The 23,337-nt window shown below is 40.4% G+C and overlaps 1 protein-coding gene and 1 long non-coding RNA gene across 3 annotated transcripts; one reads left to right on the top strand and one right to left on the bottom strand.

The window, feature by feature from the left end:
• Nucleotides 1-668: 668 nt before the first annotated feature.
• On the top strand, nucleotides 669-16,480 carry iffo1a (intermediate filament family orphan 1a). 2 transcript variants are annotated; one of them, XM_071501123.1, is made up of 10 exons: nucleotides 669-797; nucleotides 1,063-2,146; nucleotides 10,046-10,106; nucleotides 10,681-10,776; nucleotides 11,097-11,237; nucleotides 11,318-11,505; nucleotides 11,648-11,765; nucleotides 13,724-13,825; nucleotides 14,013-14,143; nucleotides 16,111-16,480. In XM_071501123.1, the coding sequence occupies exons 2-10, from the start codon at nucleotides 1,179-1,181 to the stop codon at nucleotides 16,262-16,264; spliced, it is 1,959 nt and encodes a 652-aa protein (XP_071357224.1). In that variant the 5' UTR covers nucleotides 669-797; nucleotides 1,063-1,178; the 3' UTR covers nucleotides 16,265-16,480. The 2 variants fall into 2 exon arrangements, with proteins under 2 accessions (XP_071357224.1, XP_071357225.1); XM_071501124.1 differs by having other exon boundaries at nucleotides 11,651-11,765; nucleotides 16,111-16,408.
• LOC139634579 (uncharacterized) lies at nucleotides 13,969-22,437 on the bottom strand. Its single transcript, XR_011693990.1, has 4 exons — nucleotides 22,303-22,437; nucleotides 19,148-19,217; nucleotides 15,390-15,447; nucleotides 13,969-14,110 (listed from the first exon to the last, which is right to left on the bottom strand). It is a non-coding gene; the product is annotated as an uncharacterized lncRNA (long non-coding RNA).
• Between the last annotated feature and the right edge of the window lie 900 nt (nucleotides 22,438-23,337).

The following is a 23,337-nucleotide window of genomic DNA, read 5'->3' on the forward strand; positions in this document are numbered from 1 at the left end:
AAAAAATTACAAAAAATTATTTGCATATAGGTTTTTCCAAATTTTATACACAATTTTACTACATACTAAAATGTAAAAAAATATGTAATTATAACTTGCTTCAACAGATTAAGTGTTCATGTTAGAATATTACAAAAAATTTCAAAGAAAATGTCACTGGAAAATCGTAAAAATCGCAATTTTCTTGACCTTGATCAGTGAGTTGGGAACTATCTGAAGGTGGCCAACTTGGATTGTCCCATGTGCTGTGTTTGAATTGTTGTAGTGATAAAGGGATCCACCAGGGGTTGAAGACAAGTATCAGATTGGATACAAGAGGGTTTTGAGTGAAGTTTTTACCATAAGGTGATGCAATAGGTCTCAGAAATGCTTGTATCAAATTTGATGCATTTGGCATTATAGGCTTAAACAAAAAAAAAAATCAGCTTTATTATTTGCACATAGAAAAAACAGTAATAAGTGCAAAAACAAAAATAATTACAGACTAAAACTAAAACCTTAAAACTGAAAATTACCAGAACAGACACACAGTGTGTTGACGGAGGAAGCTGCGACAGAGCCTGGTGGAGGAGGCTCCGGTCGGCGGGGAGCCTTTCAGACAGGTGCAGCTCTACCACGGTTATTACGGTAGGTGACCTGCCCGGTGCTCCTCTGTCACAGTCAGTACGGTAACCTACAGCCGCAGTCATTCAGTGTTTGTTCCTGAGCTCTGCTGCGCCTCAGCTCGCCTCTCTGCTCGGACCGATTTCTCCCCATTATCTGGGGCCAAACTCAGTGTTTCCTCCTCCGACTGCCAGGTACGTTGCTGACATTGCTTTAATTATCTCATTAGCGGTTTATTCTAAGGATATAAATAAACAGTTTTATGACAGTGCGCGTCGCCACTGTGATCTCTCGCCTAGAAATTGGTCCTGCATGAAAGTAAACTCAGTAATCTCATTTTGCTGCAGGTAGAAGCGATGCAGCTGCGGGTTTAGAGGCTATGATAGATTTACTGCAATATTCTGTTGTAAGGCCCATAAAGCATCCGTTTAACCGCATCATCTGACCGTGCCCCCACAGCTCCTCTGCGTAAAGGTGAATCAGGAGGAGGCTGCTGGGCCTGATTGTGGTTCTGGACAGTCATCAGATTTTAAACTGACTTATCTCCCGAGCTGAATCCATAGAAGTCTGGGTTCATGCCGGATTTCGAGCACTTCAGATTTTCCTACTCGAGTATGAATCCGGTCCTGGGGGAGAGCGGCTTTCTGGCACCACAGCAGCAGCACCACCAGATGACAGGCCAGACCGACTCTGCCATCCCGGAACCTGGTTACTTCCTCGGGGAACACACCGGGTTTGGAACTGATGGGTTTTCCGGGCTGGACCTGGGCGCCCTGCCACCATCGGGCCTCGCCTACCTGCACCTGAGCAGCCCCCTGCACCGCGTCCCCCCGGCGGCCACTGCGCTGCGCAACGACCTGGGATCCAACATCAGCGTGCTGAAGACCCTGAACCTGCGCTTCCGCTGCTTCTTGGCCAAAGTGCATGAGTTGGAGCGCAGGAACAAGGTGCTGGAGAAGCAGCTGCAGCAGGCTCTGGAGGAGAACAGCGGAGGGGACGGACACCAGAAGCCACTGACGAAAGAGATGGGCGTCCAGACTGGATTTATCGGGCCAATCCCAGGCAGACCGGGCTTCATCCCGCTCCACAATGCCAACAACTCGGCCTACATGCCGGGCGGCCTCCTCTCTCCAACCTTGAACCCTCCTCCTCTGTTTGACAACAAATACCTGCTAGGGAACAACCTCAACCCAGTCTCCACGGATTCAAACTCCAACCTCACCACATCCGGGTTCTCCATCAGCCCGGCTCTGAGTCCCTGCGACCCCTCCAAAGGCATCTCCAACATAAACGAGAAATACGCTGCTGACACCGGGACCAACACCCTCCCTCCTCCACCACGTTTCCTCCCCGGGACGATCTGGTCCTTCAACCACACCCGCAGGTTTGGCACCGGGAGGGAGTCGTGCGTCACGGGGCCTGGTGTCTCCTGGACGCACCCGGATGGTGTGGGGGTCCAGATCGACACCATCACACCGGAGATCAGGGCCTTGTACAACGTGCTGGCCAAGGTGAAGAGAGAAAGGGACGAGTACAAGAGAAGGTAAGAACTTTTTGAAGGTTTTTTATCAGCAGCTTATAGGTTGTTCTGAGTTATTTTTCATGGCTGGAGTCCTGGATGATGTATGGTTCTGTCAACACTGAAGCACCAAATCACACATTTTGGCTGCTGTTTTGTGCTGTTCGAGAAATGTGTGTTCTCTGCAGAGATTTATGTTCACCAGGCTGGAGAGATTAAACAGTTTAGAGCTTCATTCTGCAAGAGTGAGCAGCTTCCTATGTCAGGACAAGGACTGTGTGATATGGCTGAAAGTGATTTCACAATAAGAAGATTTTTTTTTCCAGTAATATACACTCACTGTGCTATTTATTAGGAACACTATACCAATACTGGGTAGTTCCTCCATTTGCTCAGCCTCAGCTCTTTGCGGCATTGATTCCTCTGGATGTTGGAAACTTTCCTCTGAGGTTCTGCTCCATGTTGAACTGACTGCATCACATCATTTCTGCAGATTTGTCAGCTGCACATTCATGCTGCCAGTCTCCTGTTCACCCACATCCCAAAGGTGGTCACTGAACTCACTGTCACGTTCATAAAAGACGTTTGAGACGACTTTTGCTTTGTGACAATCTTCTGCTGGAAGTAGCCATTAGAAGATGGTGAACTGTGGCCATAAAGGGAAGCACATTGTCAGCAACAATACTAAGATAGACTATGGCATTCAAACCATGATTGATCGGTAGTATCTGGGCCAAATTGAACATTAACTGAAGCTTCTGACCTGTATCTGCAGGATTTTATACATTGCACTGCTGTCACATGATTGGCTGATTGCATGAGTAAGCAGGTGTGCAGGTGTTCCTAATAAAGTGCTCAGTGAGTGTTTATATATTGTTAAACAAATGTAGCCGTAGTCACATATAAAATAATTAAACTCTGTGCTGTTAACCATTATACTTTGCATAGAAAACGCTACACACATGTAAAACAGATATTTTGTTTCTGATTGAAGTATTATAACAAAAGTGTTTTAGCCTTTTAATAATTAATCAGCTTGTTGCAGTCACTGATATTTAATAAGGTCAGTATGTGAAAGGCTTCTAACATATTGGTCACCTGTGTGTCTGTGCTGTGTCAGAGAGGTGTGAGGAGTTTTCCACAGGAGACAGCAACAAACCAAAGTGTCAGGTTGCGTTATGATGATCGTTGTTTGAAGGTCATAATAATATTCTGGATGATGTGTTGTGCCAAGGGAAAATACTGGAGAGGGGCAGAGTAAAGAGAGGAGGTTGTTAAAGATTAAAACACTATGCAGGATGTGCTCAGCTCCTTTTCTAGGAGTGATATTAAACCACCAGTCTGTCTGTCTTACTGACTACAGAGCTGATTTCTCTTAAGTTCATACATAATAACTTGTGGTAAAGACAATGATAGTCTTAAAGATTAGATGAACTTTTTGATCCGATGTCAAAAATGTAAATGCCAGAGCAACAATAGAAAGTTCAGAGACAGATCCATAATATAACTTCCCTAAAAATACCTAAAATACTATACATTTATAGTAACTTTGAATATGTGCTATTGAGTGAGCAAACGTCCCTCCTCAATACTAAGCTGTCTTCTCTTCCACAGAAAGTTTTATTCATTGATGCCTCTGAGCAGCTGAAACATGATACTGAGTGGGGGCAGATGATGTGGTGATAATAATCTGTCGGCCCACAAGGAACTGATCGTATATTTTATGCAGAGGAGGCCTCTCTTTTAATCTTTAATGTCTCTGTCCCTGGTTGCTTTGGGTCATTGAGGACATGGTTGCAAATCAATGAGCGGGACTGTTTTATGGCAAGATTTGCTTTACATTATTTTTTTTTTTTTACATCAATTTATCAGAAGCCTCTGTCAGTGTGATGAAGCACTTTAATGTATTGTTTTATCTGTAAACAGGGTGTACAGTATGTATTAATATAGTGATATAAAATTACATATACAGCAATATTTTGTCCATATTTTGGGACATTCAAATAATATATAATAATATATATATCAAATAATCTTTTTAGTCAAATATTTTCTGCCTCCAGCTTCTTAATTGTGAGGTGCTTATGTTTATCTTTTTACATTTATGATAGAACCCTGAGTTTGGTTTTGTAAGAACAGGACATTTAAAGAGCATTTTTCACTATTATCTGAAACTTTATTGACAAAATGATTTATCAAGAAAATAATCAGCAGATTAATAGATAATGAAAATAATTGTTAGTAGCAGAGCCCTACACCTGCAGTCAGTTTGGTTTAGGACCTTCGTCACTTCTCACCTTCTGATTTTACTGTTGTTTTACAACAGGATCTTACATGATAGGTTAAAAGGAACAGTTTGTAGTAGAAACAAAGACATTTAGCCTCAGGCAATAAAATAATCTGCACAGACGACTGCGCTACAAATGAACACTACATCATTTGCAGCACTTTTAGTTTATGAATTAAATTAGTGTAAAACGTAGATAAAGAGATGATTTTAAAATGTTAATCTAATCTATATATAGTTTCCCTCAGCATCTTTGTGTTTTTCTGACACATATTAACACACAGTCCTTCACTGCCGTGTGATGCTAAAAAGCACTGACCTCACCACTTTGTGCCTCAGCTGCTGAGGCAGGACGCCACTGCAAGTCAGAGCCTCAGTCCCATTGATTTCAGAAGGAGCAGGATGCTTCACTGAACAGCAACAACTCACACTCTGACCTGTTTGTTGTTCACAAACTGCTTATCCTTTCAGCTGTAGTGCCACACTGAACTACATTCACATGTTTGAAAGTTATTGAAGTGAGTAATATTTTCTCCAGTTAAACAGTATTCTGAGAGGATCCCACTTCCTTGTGATGTGATTTTATGGCAGCAGAATGGTTCACATGTGTAAAACAAAGGAACATCAGTGAAGGAGACACTGTTTATTTGAAGTGAGGAGAAATGACTCTTAAAAAAACTGTGTTGTAGTTTTTATTTCACTTTTCAAAGACAGTGCTCTGTCGACTGCCCCTTTGGAAACTGCCTTTTCTATTTCTTAAACCTCTGCACCTGATAAGAGTTGATTTGGACTTGAAACATACTTTCTCTAAATGCAAGGAAGGTTCTGTGAGGCTTGGGAATCAGTAATCACTACAATTTTCCAACTCTGCACCTGGACGGTCAGATGTGGGGTTTTAAAGAAGTGGGAGGTTGATATGAGGTGTCCAGGCTTCCATCACTAAAAGTCCCATCCATTTCTCTTCGATCAGTGTGACATACAACTGTCTGGCCTGGATCATCAATACAAAACATGAACTTTGTCAGAAAATATTAGGTCCTTTAATAAAAGTCAAAATTACAAGCTTTTATACCTAAGTCAATTACAACTCCCAAGGTGACTCCCAGTGAGAAATATCCAGTCACACAGCTCTGTTTGAGGCTCTGTCAGCAGTGAAACCTGATGAAACATTAAACACCAGTTTAAATCAGTTCACTTTAAGTTGTGGGTGTGTTTGAATTTGCTCTTATTAATGCCTCTAATTGATCTTTTCTCCAGAGCATTGATAAGGCCCCTTGTTATATTATAGGGAGAAAAACTGAATGTCATATTCTGTGCAGGGCAACACACACCCCACCACCGTCAGATCATTTTGAACAGAAACCAAAAAGGCTATAATTTGAAATGCTGAAGCCTTTTATTGTTTTTCTTTTTTTAGAAACAAAAAGTAAAAGTTGTAAACTCAGTCCATGTTGCTTAAACCTCCAAATTCACAAAAAAAAACAAAAAAAACACTGAGAACATCACCTCAGTGTTAGCTTGGCGCCCTGCGTCCATGTTAAGTAATATTGAGAATATAATTTTAAAAACATGAATTTACAGTGGGGGAAGTTCGACTTCTCTCACGTTGCAGCTCCGTTATAGAGACGTTTTTCCAGTAAGGTTAAAGGAGTCGATCTTTCATTCTGCTGTGGCTGCGAGTGTTCGTCTGAAGGGAGGAGGAACTGTCTGGGGAGAGGTTTAACATGAGCTGTTGTTTTTCTCCCCCATGATCTCCCTCACATTGTTGTCCCCCATCCTCCCCTCCTTCCTTTCCTCCTTCTTGGCCATCTTCTTTTTGTCTCTCTCTCCTTCCCTCTTTTCTTCCTCCTTCTTTCCCTCCTCCTCTTCCTCCTCCCTGCTGGGTTTTGTCCTGGTGCCTGCAATGCAGCACCGGCCTGTGACCGCCAGCAGTGATGTCACCCAGTCTGCCGTCTTTCCCTCTGTCTCCATTTTGTCTTTTACCCTCTGTCTCCCTCAGTGTTTCTCTTGTCTCATTATTATCCGTCTCTCTGTGTATCTGTACGTCTCCTTACATTTCTCCCTCTACATTTATGTTCTGTCTCTTCTTCTCTCTCGTCCTGTTCTCTTTCTTCATCTGTTTTTCTGTCTCCTTTTTGCTATTAAATTGTTTTCTGCTGACTCCTCATCCATATCTGCCCCCCCACCCCCACCATCCCGTCCCATGTGACGCTCTGCAGCGTCAGCAAGGCGTTGACATCATCATTAACATCATCATCATCTTTATCCCCAAACCACACAGCTGCAATAACCCTCCTTTCATTTCTTTCCTCCCTGCTCTTAGTACAGCGAAGCTTTGTTTGGCCAAAAGTATGTGGACAATCAAACATTGATCTGCTGCTGTAATAACAGTTCATCAGACGTTGACTGGTTGCAGCAATCTGCTCCAGTTCAGCCACGAGAGTGCTGGCGCCTTATCCCCCCTCACTGAAGCAGGGTGATGAATTCTGGCTCACAGTCGACGTTCCAGTTCACCCCAAAGAAGATGAATGGGGCTGAGGTCGGGGCTCGGTGCAGGCCAGTCCAGAGCTTCCACGCCAAACTGGGTAAACCATGTCTTCATGGAGCTGGCTTTGTGCGGGGGAAGGGGGGGGGTCATTATGTTGAAACAGGAAACTGTTACAAAGCTGGAAGCAACTTATTGTCTAAAATATCACTGCATGCTGTAGCCCCAAGACCAAAGGTCTGTCCACATACTTTTGGCCACATACACATACATTTGTATTGTCTCTAAGGTCTTCAAACGCTCCACCACTAATGGAGAACAGGCAAATGTCAACTCTCTCATCTTTCTAGTATCACCTCCTATGATAGATGTCCTGTGAGGGTGAAATGAGTCAGTGTGTGTGTGTGTGTGTGTGTGTGTGTGTGTGTGTGTGTGTGCGTGTGTCTATGAGTGAGAGATAAAACCAGTACCCACATTATCACCTTCTGTGTGGATACAAAGAGGCCGCCCACGATACCTGTTAGCAGTGCTATTATTAGCCTGTGACAGATGGTCCAGGTCTCCTTTTATTTTGCGTTCAGAGTAATTTTTGTGATGCTGCAGGTGCAAGTCACACCTGTTCGATTATTTTTTGTTAATTTTTATTGAAACAATATCATTTTTAATGCTAAGTTCACCCAAAAAGTCCTGACACCAAAAATTAAATGAAAATGAAAATTCTGATCAACTGCCCTTATGACTGGGCCTGATCAATTAAAACCTCTTGGTTTAGATTCAGGAAAGATGAATCTGAATCTAATCACAGACAAACAGCTGCCACAACAAAGTGCTTTTCTGTCTCTGCAGAGAACAGTTTATATTCACACCACGCTCTCTATGACGTCCTGATTTACTGACGTCACGGCTCATGAGCGCTGTGCGGCAGCCTGGAAAATTCTCAAATAAAACAGTCACAATGTATAACGATGTGATTTCTTTTACTATAGAGATGGACTTGATTTTACATTTGAATAAACGTTTGCATCGTCCAGCAGCCGCGACGTCATCACTTACACAGAGAAACCAGCGGCTCCAACACAGTGACAGCCAGCAGCCTCACTGCAGAGCCACGTGTTGAGACTGATAAACCGAACACAGCTACAAGGACGTCAGCTCTCTCACTGTGACACCCCTTCTCTCTCTCTCTCTCTCTCTGGCTATGAAATGTGTCTGAGTGTCTCTCTCTCTCTGGCTCTGCTCACACTGCAGCTGGAATTACACCAGTTCCAGTTCAATACTCCTAATTATGACACAGCTGGTGTTTTCTAATCACTATGACCAGCAAGAATCTGCACAGAGTCACGTTTCACTCAGTGCACGTAACCTACATATGACTTGTAGTTTCACTCAAATTAGGAATAGTTTCTGTTGACATGAAGATAACTTGATCTGAGGTCGTCCACCAGAGACATGATGTCATTAATGAGCTGAGTGGTGTTAATGTGAAGGACAGAAGATGCAAAGATGGAAGGAAGCCAGAACAGCTGAGAGGTGATGGTGTTTAAAGGGGAATGCCACTGATTTTACACATCAAGGTCTGTTTCCAGGCTGAAGTCTGTATGATGTAAAAGTGATCTCGGATGGGTTTAAAGGCTTCAGGTTTGAAAATGAACAAAAATCTGCTTGTGTGGAGTTAGAAAGAAGTCAGATTACCAGACCTCTGTAGCTGGCTCCTCATCTCTGCTGAGGGCTCCACATCATCTGCCACGAGCAGGACAGAGCCCAGTGTCTGACCGAACCAATGACTGTACGTAAAGATGGCCGACATATTTCAACTTCCTCCCACTGTTCAAAAATGAAGTCAGAGTATCCCGGATACAGACGCTGCCATCTTGTGCTGGTGACATCTTATGGAGCCAGAGTCGGTGCAGTAGTGATCAGGGGGTGGAGTCACTGTATTAAGGTTATATGCCCATACACCTGCCCAGCTGTCAATCATGATGCCACAGCTTCTTTTTAATGCATTGATTTAACCTATACTGCAGTCAGCCACTGGCTGCAGTATAGGTCATGGCCAGTGGCTGGCTGTCATTTGACTGAAGTGTCAGCAGTCGAATTGCATTATGGGTAAGATAGTAGCCAGGTTTTGACAAGGAAGAAGGTTCTGGTGCTTCAGTTTTGATCCTTTTTTTAACTGGACATCATCAGTCTGACAGTGTTATAGTTCCAAGCTGAATCAGTAGAGAACTGTTCAGTCTAAAGCCAAATGCAGCAGCTGTTGAAAAACACTTGAGACATGTAGGTGAAGCAGCAGAAAACTAAAACAGCTGGATGGATCAGAAACAGTGTCATCAGATCGAGTGAGGCCTGAGGATGTTGTTACACTAATCACTGGCCATTTTTCAACATTGCTGTGAGTTCATATTTATATTATACATTAGATGTGCTGCATTACAATGAAGAGAAAATCCCTAAAGATGCAGCTCCATGTCACTGAGGTAGAGCTGCAGTCTCTCAGTCTCTCCTCTCCTGTTCATTTATGTCTTCTCCATAGTGACTGACTGGGTGCTGCTGCGTGCTCTTCGTGCCGCACATGCTCTCCATGCACGCTGCATGGTCTCTCCTTATGTAACCGTGCTGAGTAATACTGGTGGTGGTGGGAGGAGCCTTGATGCTGCACAGTGTAGGTCAGTCAGGTAACTGCGGTGGGTTCTGTCTTAAAGCTGCAGAGAGGAAGATCAGGAAGACGGACCAATCACAGGCTGAAAGTCTTCACATCCCTGCAAATTATGGCTCTAATCAATGTCACATCAGATAGAGAATAAAAAATACCAAAGCTAAAAAAAAAAACAGTAAATAAATAGATAAATAGAGGAACCAGAGTAAAGAAACAATAGTTAAGAGTCAAATATAATAAGTAGAGCAAAGTGGATAAACTGAACGTTTTTTGACTAAATGTTTAAAAGTTGAATCAGATGAAAATCAAATCACTTCAAAATCCTCAACTTTAAAGTGACAGGAGACATAAGAACTATCAGTGTATGACTGAATGTGACGAACCTTTCCTTGATTAATAAATATGGATCTTTGTTCAGCTCCAAAAGACGACAAACAGATGTTCTGCTCCAAACTTGATTATTTCATGAACACTTTACTGTCTGTGTGTTTGTAGATGGGAGGAGGAGTACACAGCCAGGGTGGACCTGCAGGAGAAGGTGGCGGAACTGGAGGAGGTAATGTTTACAACAACTACAGTGTCAACTAACGGCACATCACCTCCAGCTCCCATCACTTCCTCTTTTCCCTTCAGCACAACAAATAATGTGGGAACTGATGCAGCTACATCCTCTTCATCCCATGGTGTTTATAGGAAATGTGATTTTTATTTTTTTAAGTTTTTGCTATGCAAACCAAAATTGTTTTCCAGGTTTTACTTTGCTCAATACAAGAATATGATATGATATGTAAACATTTTTCAACAAATAAATCTTTTAAATCTCTGATCAATCTATGTCGATTTGAATCCAGCCTTAAAGTGAACTCCTATCATCTTTAGAAACATCTTTAGATATTCATATTTGTATTTTTATTATTGATCATCAGCGTGTTCTGTAGCTGCACCTTTGAATTTTATGGCAGAAAAAGCAGAAAATATAAAATATTGTCAGGAGCCTGAGAATAATTCATCAACCTTCTGATGGTTAAACTGACTGCACAGTTACATGAATGTGTTTATTATCAGAAACACCAATATTATCTGTAGAAGAAGTCACATCCAACTGTGTGTGTGTGTGTGTGTGTTTGCAGGAACTGCAGGAGAGTGAGGTGTGTCAGGATGAGTTGGCTCTTCGGGTGAAGCAGCTGAAGGCCGAGCTCGTTCTCTTCAAAGGCCTCGTCAGCAACGTGAGTCTGCTCCGTCTGCTTTCAGTTTCATGAATAACCAAAATAAAAAAGGTTTGAAACGGCAGAAAGGTTTAGAAACTGATTCATAATATTCTTAATTTACTCATTAAAGTTTTCATCTATTTAAATCATGAAAATTTTTCCTGGATGAACAAAAGCTAAATGATGCTGATGTATTCACTATTTCTTTATGGTTTCCTGTCATAACTTGGGCAACAGACTGTGAGCACAGAGAATAGTTGCACCCCGACCTCCCCACAAAGGTTCACGTTGTTTAAATGGATATTAAAGAAGAAGGATCTTCTCTCTCTCTTCACCAGAACCTGTCAGATCTGGACAGTAAGATCCAGGAAAAGGCCATGAAGGTGGACATGGACATCTGCCGCCGCATCGACATCACCGCCCGCCTCTGTGACGTCGCCCAGCAGAGGAACTGCGAGGAAATGATTCACATCTTCCCGGTTCGTCCATGACAATGAATGTCCTACAATAAAATCAGCCTCCTTCACTTTGTAAATAAACCTGTCTCCTCCCACTACAGCAGGTGGCCACGCCCCCCTCCACTCTGAACCGCCGGGCCAGGAAACAGAGCGGCCAGTCGGCGAAGGGCGGGGACGGAGACGATCTGAGCATGTCCGAGAGCGAGGGAGGCGGGGCTAAAGACGAGGAGTCATGCAGCACATCGGCCAATCAGCTCAACGAGCAGATGCAGAAGATGCTGAATCAGCTGTGAGTGATTTTCAGCCAAAGATGATGTTGACACTAAAACACCATGTTGGTATATCTAATCTCTGTGTGTGTGTGTGTGTGTGTGTGTGTGTGTGTGTGTGTGTGTTTGTTTGTGTGTTTGTGTGTGTGTGTTTTTCTCCAGAAGGGAGTGTGAGTTTGAGGATGACTGTGACAGTCTGGCCTGGGAGGAAACTGAAGAAACTCTTTTGCTGTGGGAAGATTTTTCTGGATACACACTTGGAGTTGAAGCACCAGGAGAGGTACAGACACACACACACACACACACACACACACACACACACACACACAGTACCATTTGTATAGATATATGCATTTGTGCAGGAAACCTGAAGACATATACTGAATATTATCCTCCTATAAAGAGCAAAAACTGAAAAGAGCTGCAACTAATAATAACATCAAGTCTAATCTATAAAGTTTCCAATAGTTTAATCAACACAAAAATAATTAAAACATGTCCATCAAATAGTCTGAGTCCAAAGTGGCATCTTTAAATCACTTGTCTTTAACAATGTTATTCATTTTATAGCAGAGTACAGAGTTAAAGCAGAAAGTTGGTGCCTGTGAATAAATATGTGCTTGTTTCACTTCAGTGGAAAATTTTAGTTTTCTGCTTCAAATCTGTCCTCAGATGATTTTCATTCTCAGAATTTTTCTACGTCTACTGATCTTTTCTACACATTCACAAGTTTTTATAAACATATTTACAACCACAGGCTTTGAAATAATCCCTAAACATCTTTTCACAACCCAAAATCTCATCGTTCTTTCTTTGAGCCGATACATCTTCACTGTACAACATTTATTTCCACTCTAAATGACGTGTTGGTTCAGCTACAGACACTAGCTTTCTGGCTGCTTTCTGTACCTTAACTCTGGTGCGAGAGTTAAAACACTCATGTTTGATGAAACTGTGTGAAATGTAATCACAGTTCAACATGTTAGAACTGTGATAGAGAAAGTGACAGAATAAACAAGAGACACCCAGGCTGCAGCAGCGACCAGCAGCACACGTAGGCTGCAGTGTTTCTCATCCAGCTCTGTGCAGATCTGTTTTCCCACCATCAGGGAAGCCACCAGCGTTTCCCGCCAGCGGCAGTGTTACTTTGTCCCATTTGGCTGACCTGACCTGGTGGACGAGCTGTTTTTAGTCCGTTACAACAGTCAACTACTGCAGGTTGATGCTTTTGTTGTTGAGTTGGGTGTGATGATGCCGACGGCCCGAGTCTTTGCCAGTGACCTGTCAGCTGTTTTTAACCAGATGAGACAGAGGAGGCTAACGACCTGCTTAATGAGGAGCTGAGAGACGCTGCAGGGAAACGAGCAGATTAACAGACTTCAAGTGTTTTCACTTATTCTGGCTGATTTGACCTCAGTCTGTTTTTAACTGTGTCGACTTTTACAGTCTGACATGTACGTCTCTAAACCCTTTTTTTGATTGCTCTGCATGCATGTCCAATTTCAGCAACAGTATTATTATGATGCATTTTCATCTAATTAAGTCATTAGTCAAGGAAAAACACCAAATATTTCCTGGTTGCAGCTTCTCAAACATCAGTACGTCATCACTGAACAAAACAACAAACAAGTGATTTAAAATGTCTCTGTGGGAAACTGTGAAGGACATTTTTCAACCATTTTCTGACATTTGAAAGCCAAAATTATTCTGTCAGTTATTTTTATCATTAATAGATCATGTAAATAATCAATAACAATTAATTAGGGTGATGCTCTAACGTCTGTCCATGGGCTTTTGATGCAAAACAGCATTTTGAAAAATGTGGTACATTTATTATAATGTTTCTGTGCATTGTCCAAGTTTAATAACACAACAGGAAGTGTGTTATTAAACATTAAGTTATGTTAAGTAACATTAATGCATTTAAAATTCAAAAATTCCATGTTTGTAGAATAATGTTGAAGTTTTATTGAGTTTGTGTAACAGATGTGTTAAACTCCCTCAAACCTACTGAGGCTGTATTTGGATGTTTATAATACAGTTGGAGTCTTATTGGCAGGTTTGTCAGACGAGGTTCACTGAGGTTTAACTCCATCAGTTACTCAGTGCAGCTCTGTCTCTGAAAAATGTTAATGATTATCACTGCACATCCAGTCAGTTATATTGGTGTAAATTCAGTGTTTCATTATCTTTGTTCTCCTTTAACCCCCCCCCCCCTCTCTCTCTGACTGCGTCCAGCTGCCGCAGCAGGATGAGTCCATCGAGAAAGTGATTAACGACACAGAGTCTCTGTTCAAATCCAGAGAGAAGGAGTACCAGGACACCATCGACCAGATAGAGGTGAGACACTTTATTTCTTATGTTATGGGGACAAATATGTTCGCAGTCACTTTGTTATGAGATGTTTACAGTTGTACATGTAGCTGCAATATAGTTGAAGTAGTTATTGTTGGAACAGGAACAGTTTGTAGTGTGTTAATAGTAGTGATGATGTCAGAAGTGTTGATGGATTTGTGTTTTCCGTCAGTTGGAACTTGCCACAGCGAAGAGCGACATGAACCGTCACCTGCACGAGTACATGGAGATGTGTTCGATGAAGAGAGGGCTGGACGTCCAGATGGAGACCTGCAGGAGACTCATCACACAGAGCAAAGACAGGTGACACACACACACACACACACACACACACACACACACACACTTCTCAAACTGTCTTAGAGAAGTTTTGGTTCAAGTTTCTGGTGGTCTTTGTGGTTCTGATGAGCTGTATGAGACGACACTGATAGAGGCTTAGTCTCTCTCTACCCCTGATATTAACAGAGCCAACTAAATATCAAATAAACATCTCAGTTTAACACAAACTCAAACAACACACTGGAACGTGATGATGAAGTTGAATCAAACTTTTCTGAAACATTTCAGGTAGGATTTATTTTATAATAAACTAATAAACTGGCAGCTTTATATTATGTTTCTAATGTAAATTTACTTTAAAGATTTACTAGAATAAAAGTAATGAAGTTAAATGATAGACTACAACTCTCACATCATATATTCAAAGAGAGATCAGTTGCTTTGGTCATGACTGCCACTAAAAGAAAAACTTTACATTTTGTACAGAAGTTCAACCAAAGCTGATAACGTGGCCTTGTTCTGATCCTGTCCTCTGACTTCTCCTCCCTGTTTGTTGATGTGCTCCCCCTTGTGGCTGAGGTCAGGAAATGCTCAGGAGAAACCACACAGATATAAACACAACACCAGTAAACTACCAGGACATGTCCCTCTGTTGTGGCTCAGAGAGGAAACTACAGTGACACAAAAACAGGGAAATTGATACTTAAAAAGAAGAAGCTTCATGAGCTTTGGATGAACTTGAGGTGAACGACTGTGGTTTAGTTCCTTGTCTTTCACAGCTGTAAAGGAATCACGTCAGAGCCAGTATGGTCAGGAGGATTACAGAGACCAGCAGCTCTCCTGACATACACCCACTCACTAACAGTAATGGTCTAATACAACAGGCCTGCATTAAATCCTCCTTCAAGGTTCAGCTTGTGTTGAAGCTGTTGTACAGAGGTGCCGATCCAGCTGTAGGAGGCAGCAGTTTGTGTTGCTGTTGAACTGTGTTTGGTTATACTGACAGGTGTTATTTTTTCCAGCCCATTTATATCAGTGAGGATGGAAGATGAATAAAAGAACACATCTAACACAGTTCAACAGACTGAAGCCTCCACAGTGAATCAGACTTCAGTCAACAAGTCTGGAAAACATGGAGGAGGATTTATTACAGGCCTGTTGGATTAGACTGTAGAAGTGGTATCACACAGAATACAGTAAACATAAACAATGTAGAGAGCAAGCAAATCCTTCAGAAGCCGATTAGAAGAAGGGGACACAGGTTTCTCACCCGATTCACTTCCAGAGTTTAGGAGCAGTGTCTTCCACCATCTGTCGTCAGTCCGATCCTGGAGAGATCAAACAACCACCTGTCACCTCTCCACAGCTACAAACAGAAGAGAACAGAGAGAGGCCAGCACTCATGGCCTCATGTATTATTACAGTCACATTAAGTCACAGAGCTGAGGAGGATGTAGAGCAAAGGTTACTGCTCCTTTTAAAACAGACTCTGGATTAAACCATCTTCTGTTTCCCAGGTTGCAGCTGTTGTTCCTCATCCAAACACAAAGGACTGTGCTCAGTAATGCATCGATACAGATGTGACTGATAAGTAATTTCCAGCTGTCATCTTTGTGTGGAGTAGGAAACACAGTAACATCTTGATAAACAGGACGAGGTTTTAATTTTTCAAAATGCCTCCTACAGACGTGTTATAATATTTCTTGTAATATGAGAATTTTAACGACTTTCTGTCCACGTTGCCTTAAAGAAACTGAGATTGAAAGTTAACTGCTGAGCATGGAAACAGCAAAACAAGCGGGCATCTGCTGAGGAAGACGAGTTAAGTGTTGAAGACCAGAGACTGTGGCTCTAATAGAGTGATAAAAGATGAGATATGATCTAAAGTACAACCTGCCTGTCTCAAAACAAACTGCGATCCACACACAGCAGCACAGCTTGAAACGATAGAGCAACATTAACCTCCCTCTTCTTCTTCTCTCCGCTCACAGGAAGTCCTCCTCTCTCGTCACTCTGACGGGGGACGACACGGACAGCGAGAGGGAGGAGAAGAAGAAGCCAGCTCTACCTGCCGACTCCGAGAGCAGCGATTCTTACTGCGACGCCAACGCTGCCATCCCTCCTCTGACCTGGAGGAAACCCTAACACACAGCTGGTACTGATGTCACGCTGACGCTCTTCTCTCCGTCTAGTGCCGTTTGTGAGCCTAAGACCTGGTCCACACGTACACCGCTTCTTCTGGTCTTAAAAAAACATATTCTCTGTCGAGACCAAGCCAAACCAGCGGGCAGCGATATAACCCTGACTGTAAAGCCATGTTGGCCAATCAGAAGCCTGAAAAAAAAGTCTCAACAAAAAAAACTGAGAACTGAGGTTCTTAAAGCTTCGCCCTAAAAAAGTCATATTTCTGTGACCTAGAACAGTTTGTGTGTAAACAAAAGACCAAAACACAAAAAGCTTCATTATGAAAAACACCCGTGTGCGTGTGGACTGGGCCTAAAACTGTGGAAAATAATACAAGCTGTGTAAAACTCCACACGTCTGCGGTGATTTTTTGTTGACCCGAGGTAGAAATTCTTTTAAAATCAAAGGTCTTTTCTTGATCTTTGAGCTGGTCTGAGACCAGTTCATCTGATGATGATTGGTCTTCTTCCTGGTCACAAACTGAGTCAGCATGACAGCAGAAGATTTGGAAAAACAAGAGGATGTGTGTCTGTTTCAGGAGGCAGGAAACTTACACCAACGTTCTTATACAACAGAATTTGCTCAGAAAAAAGAGAAATATTTACTGATTCTGCTTCGATTTTCCTGCCTAATAAGAGGATTTTATTTTCAGTTTGCACACTGATCTTACTGTTTAGTGCAGGAGCCAATTATTTGCACAGAGTCTGTGACAAAGCCTTTCAGGTGTGAGCACACAGGAGGCAGCGCACAAAGAAGTAGTTTGCACATGAGAACCTGCTCATTATAAGAGTTAAGAGCTATTTTATGAACTGTTTATTATTTATTTCCACTTATTCTCATGAATGTTTTTTTAAAATATCTTTTTATTTGCGATCCTGTCATGTGCAGCAGCTTTAACATGTTGCACAGAGAGTAGAAGCTCCACCCCACATTATCTGGGTCTGTACTTCAGGTGCAGAAACTATAAAGTGAAAAGTTGATTTTGCAAAGAAATCTCCACTTATCAAAGCCCAACTTGCCTTAAATAGATATGCAATACTCAAGGAATATGACATCTTCTCTGGCATTAAATTAAATGTATGTTTAACATTATGTTTTATTTGGATAAATGTCCTGAAAAATAATTTAAAAAAAGGTTTAATCCTCCTATTTTCTGTTAAATGTCACAGGACACAATAATAACTTTAACTTACTTTTGGTGAATTAATAATAAAGAATATTTTTGGTAACTCCACCTCTGATTTCTGAACCAACAAACACCACCCAGGGCTGTAACTACCACTGAGATCAATGGAGCCACGTCCTCAGTTCTGTTTGGGATTTTAATGACTTGAATGTGACTTTAATGTTTTACTATTACAGAGAAATGACATGGTTTGTTTTTTAAAAGGCTGATTCTGATTCTTTTTGTTAGGTTAAATTTTTAATTTAATTTAATTAAAATAAAGGAATGTAATATTTCTCTTTCAAACAACAATAAACCATCACACACACACACACACACACACACACACACACACACACACACACACACACACACACACACACACACACACACACACACACACACACACACTCTAATACTAAAGAGATCCAAGATTTTTTTCTGTCCAACCCTGAGACTGTCCACTTTTACATCATGTGAAAGAAAGAGGAGTCAACAGAAAGTCATTGTTACAGCTCTTTTTGTTTGGCCTGTAATTTTATTTATTTATTTTATTGTCATTAGTTTTGAAAATCCTGAAAATTTTGAAGAAAGCTGAGTCCATGTCGCAGCTGAGGTGGACATGAGAGAAGGTGTCACATTTTTTGAATTGGCCACCAATAAAAGCAAAAAAAAAAAAAAAGGATTTCCAATCAATTTATCAATTACCCTCAAAGTCCCATACAACCCAGTTCAAGCAGTTCTTCTGTAAAAATAAAAAATACTGTAACGTGACAGATTTGTTTGAAGGGATTTGTCTGCGATTTTGAGACAGAAATTTAAGAGCATTATTTTTTTTCAAGAGACATAAAAACCTATTTTAAGAAATCTTTGTCCTCATAATTGTACAGTTTGTAAAGGCTGAACACTGTATGTAATGTACATAATAAGGCTGTGAACTAATAATGCTGTAAGCGTCATGTTCTTATGATAGAAACTTAGCTCAGGCTTGTGAAAGTTAACATTTTATTTATAGGATTATTTTTGTTTTAGCTGTTGATTGATCTATTAGAAATATGATAGCAGTAGAACTGGCATTAGTGTGGTTTAAAAGGGTTTTATTTCTTTGTTTCAGAGCAAACACCTCCAGATATAAATTAAGTTGAAGTGAATTTACTTTTTGATTTCCTGTTTGAGGACTTGTTTATATTCTGTTCTGGGGAAGAAGAAATGCTCAAAAAACCTAAAAAATCATGGTTTTAAATATGTTTGTGCCAGTTTCTGTGTCTCTGTTGACATGCTCAGTGAATGTTTTACAGTTCACCTCTTCAATCATCATCATCATCATCATCATCATCACATCTCTCATTAAATGAATGTCTGCTTATCCAGTAACCTGCCATGTTCCCCACAGAAAACACAGATCCATCCATTAAAGGAACACTTTCAGTTTTAGTCCTGGACCTTTCTGCTGAGCTTGTTTCTAATCGAGTCAAGAAAAAAAAAAAACTAATAAAACTAATGATGCTTCTGTCCACATACTCAGCTGTTACTTCAGATTTTTACAGCTCAGTTCCCAGTGGAGAAAAGTGAAGGGCTAAAATTCAAAATGTCATATTGTTCCTTTAATGTCAAAGAGAATCAAAGCAACTGCAAGTGAACGATATACTTTAAAGCAAAAATAGACAAACATCACTCACCTCATCAAACTGTACAGATGCTGCTTTAACTGAACTGTGGAGATCTATATTATCAGAATGTAAATAAAATCTATGGAGAGAGCAGAAAACAAACAGTGTGAGAGGAAAAAAGACTTAAAGACCTCATGAAGACATAAACCAGGACAAGATACCTGAGCTGGACTAAAGGAGCAGAAGAAATCAGCTGATACTCATAAGTCTTTAACCGTGAGACAGGTTCAGTCTGTCAGCATGTCCCTGAGCAAGGCACTAAACCTCATTCTCTTAACAAATAAATGCATGAATGAAAAACAGTCTGTTGGGAAACGCTGAGTCTCTGTCTGCTCGTGTCCTCCATCACCTCAGATATTTAAATAATAAGTCCTGACTGTTTGTGTTCATGGCGCCTTTAACTTCTTCCTCCTGTCGCTGTGTCTTCGATCAGTTTACTGAAGCTAGATGAAAAGCTGCATTCAATAAATGACGGTCAAAGACTCTGTGTTGTGTGAGTTTGTTGTTTAAGAACAGTTTTACACCACATCTGCACTGGACTCACAACAATCACATGTTAAAGGGAAATACTGGACATTGAATGCACCACATCTGACAGCAGCTGATTACACTGTACATTTAGAACAGATATGAAACTTGTTCAGAGGTAGATGAAATAGTCAGATCCTCAAATAAAAGTAATAATTCCAAACTATAAAATACTCCAGCACATGTTGAAGTCCTGCTTTGTTTCCATAGTAGAAGTATTGTTAGTAAAAAGTACAGGTTCATGAGTCTTTTTTTGTCGTCTCTTATCGTCGTGTTTCAGACGTCTGAGCTCTGAGATCAAGAGGTCACAGATTAGAGAACAAATTTATACAAAATTGTGAAGGAGAATTTTTTTTTTCCTTCCTGTTCATCATCTCACGACCCCTCAGATTTATCATGTGACTGTTTGGAGGGGTCGACCCTGAGGTTTGGAACCAGAGCAGATAAAAGCAGCTTCTGCACTGATGCATCAGTAGAGCTAGAATATAATACTTTCATATACAATAAAACATCAGTCACAGGAGTCATTTTACTGCAGTACTTTTACTTAAGATACTTCCAGTACATTCTTCTGATAATAATTCTGTACTTTTACTCAAGCAGGATTTTGAATGCAGGACTTTTAGTGGAGTATTTTTACATTGTAGCATTGGTACTTTTACTTAAGTAAAAGGATCTGAGTACTTTCCCACCACGGTACATTATATAATATATTTCTATATTACTATTGTTAAAGGTTTAAGCATCATTATACAGTTGTACATGATTGAGGTGGAGCTAATTTGAACTGTTTTACATACTGTTCAATCTATAACAATACATCTTATTCGATGTGTTCACTGGTGTCTTATTTTTTTTGTAAAATCTGTAAAATAAATAAAGTTATCAATAAATATTGTGGAGTGAAACCTAGAATATTTGGATCTGTGTAGTATATATATATATATATATATATATATATATATATATATATATATATATATATATATATATATATATATATATATATATATATATATATATATATATATATATATATATATATAAAGTAACGGAAAATGGAAATACCAAAGTACAAGTATGTCAAAATGTACTTGAGTATTTGTTTGGATGTACTTTTCACTCTTGATTACTATACTGTACATTAAATTGGTGTTTCCCAACCTGAGGGTCAGGACTCGTCAAGAGGTCACAAGATAAATCTGAAGGGTCACAAGATGATAAACAAGAAAAACAATTATCTGCCATAAAATGTTGGTTTGGTTCCTTTATCTTCAAAACTTTTTCCTCTTCAGGCTTAAAAAACATCTTGAGAAGAAGAAAGATTGTTTTTTGAATCAAGTGATTATAGCTTGTAAGTATATATCACTACTGAAAAAACATTCAACTGAACTGTGCTTCGTTTTTAAGGGTCACAAGTCAAAAATGATCATAACCACTGAAAAAAGTACTGAAAAATACACTGTATGTTACAATACAATACAGTAGGTTATATAATCATTTGACATAGTAACACAAGTCCTGAATACTATTACTGCTACTAAATGATTCAAATACTTCTTCAGCTACTGGCTGTTTAGTACCAGTACACATCAAAACACATTTCCAGTTATTTATTGATTACATACACACACACAGTTTCATTAGTGTGAGTTCAGTTTTCCTGCTCCTGTAATGATCTGATTCGAGTTCACAGTGTCTGAGCAGGACGCTGGACGTCCAGAGCAGCAAAACAAACACCTCCACAGCAAATCAATGAGGAGGAACAAACACAGGAACAGCAGAAGAAGAAAAGAGCTGCTGAGGGAAAACGGCCGAGCTGCTGCTTCAGCACATTAAACACCGAGCGCTCAGAAAACCACAGCAGCCAACAAACCCTCATGATGAATACAACAGGATGGGTTCTGGGATTGTTCACAGTATTATCACACAGCCAGTGGTGGAGAGTAGCTACTGTAATCAAGCACAATTGTTATAGTTACTTTACTTGCTTTAAGTTTATGTTTTACATAAAAACTTGTGAGACCTTATCCAATAAAATGATAAAATATGACACTGTGCATTGTTTTAGAGTATATAAAATACCTCAAATTAGCTCCATAAGAAGAAGATGCTGCTCAACAATCAATAGCAATGATCAAACAATATAATAAAAACAGTGGCTGTTTGATGCAACTTTTACTTCAGTGCGACCCTAAATACAGGACTTTTACTGGTGAGGGAGTATTTGATATTTTACTAAAGTAAATGATCTGAATACTTCTTCCACTACTGAATACTGCACAGTACAAAAAAGTATTGTGCAGTGTACTACATGCTGCCTGCAATATGCTCAGTGCTCATCAACAGTGGTGGACAGCAGCTACAGACTCAGACAGGATGTCATTCAAATACTGTGCTGATGTCACACATTTTATGGACGATTAATTGAGAAAATGTTAATGGGAAAGTCTGTTAATAATAAATCCAGCAAAAGTGATATTGTACTGTGAGAACCCCGGGAGCTTCACAGAGATAAATTAATGACAAAAACTCAGTAACAGATATTTGCAGTGACACAGCAGAACTGTGTTTTCCTGCTCACTCACTGACTCACTTAACTGTAATTATACTTCACAATGCAGTACTGCACTTACCTGTACCTGACCTCTGCAGTACTTTTTCAAACTGCAAACGCAATTTTCTAAAAGTAAAGTCATAAATACCGCGCCAAACAATCAGCTGTGATCACCAATAACTTTATAGTCAATAACTGATGGACTGATTGATTGATTCCAGCCCTACAGGTGACAAAAGGAAATAAAACAAAGAAGTGAACTCAGACTTCAACAAACAGCCCCACATGTTGGAGTCAGACCAGGTGGGAGGTAATTAACACACCTGAGTCTGAGCCGCCGAGAGGGTGCGTTTGTTTTCTGTCTCCCTGTAGTCCGTTCAGGCTGCAGCTTCACCTTCTGTCAGTTCTACACCTGCCTCTAAATAATTAATGTATAATTAAAATGCTGCTTAGACAACAAAGGCATTGGCATGTCGTCAGGGAAAGCAAGTTGATGTCTATTTTTGCTTTAACTGCAAAAAAAAAGCGACATCTCTCCTTACATCTGATCACAGATCAGCTTTCCGACCTGGAAATGATCTGTTGCCTGTTTGCATTGATCATGTAATTTACTGCCCTCTGGTGGCAGCAGGGTCTGGTCCGGGTAAACTAGTCTGGCTTCCAATAACTTCACATTTCATAAAGAACTATCAATGTCAATATTTTCTTTCACTAAAATCAGCACAAAAGAAGAAAGCTGTCAAACTTTACAACTAAATACAAGATATCAAGCCCCTCTACTCTGTGTGTAGATATATAAAAAAATAAAAAATAAAAAATAATAATAATAATAAAATAACTTCAGCCATTGGATTTATCGTTCCGTGGTCAAACGCAGACGACAGCTCTTTAATTTGGAGGTTTGCGCATGTGCATTGAAGATAATCCTGGGATCTTTAATTGGTGATTAGCAAGAGCCAAAGTGTGTTAGCCAAAACTGTCCTTGGCTCAGTTTATACCAAAGACACTATATACAGAAGGTAACGCATTACAAGCAGCACCAATGGTATGAAATGGTTTATACTTCCTGTCTCCCAAGTGGGCGTGGTCGGGATTGTTTGAATTTGCCCCTGAT

This window comes from Trachinotus anak, unplaced genomic scaffold (assembly GCF_046630095.1).
Source record: "Trachinotus anak isolate AG129_WGS33_773 ecotype Australia unplaced genomic scaffold, CSIRO_AGI_Tana_v1 ptg000016l, whole genome shotgun sequence".
In the NCBI taxonomy this organism is placed as follows: domain Eukaryota; kingdom Metazoa; phylum Chordata; class Actinopteri; order Carangiformes; family Carangidae; genus Trachinotus; species Trachinotus anak.

Excerpts from the sequence above, each read along its gene's own strand:
- iffo1a (XM_071501123.1), top strand. The coding sequence starts at position 1,179 with ATGCCGGATTTCGAGCACTTCAGATTTTCCTACTCGAGTATGAATCCG. Across the intron at positions 2,147-10,045 it reads AGGGACGAGTACAAGAGAAG|ATGGGAGGAGGAGTACACAG; the intron begins GTAAGAACTTTT and ends GTGTGTTTGTAG. Across the intron at positions 11,506-11,647 it reads CAGAAGATGCTGAATCAGCT|AAGGGAGTGTGAGTTTGAGG; the intron begins GTGAGTGATTTT and ends GTTTTTCTCCAG.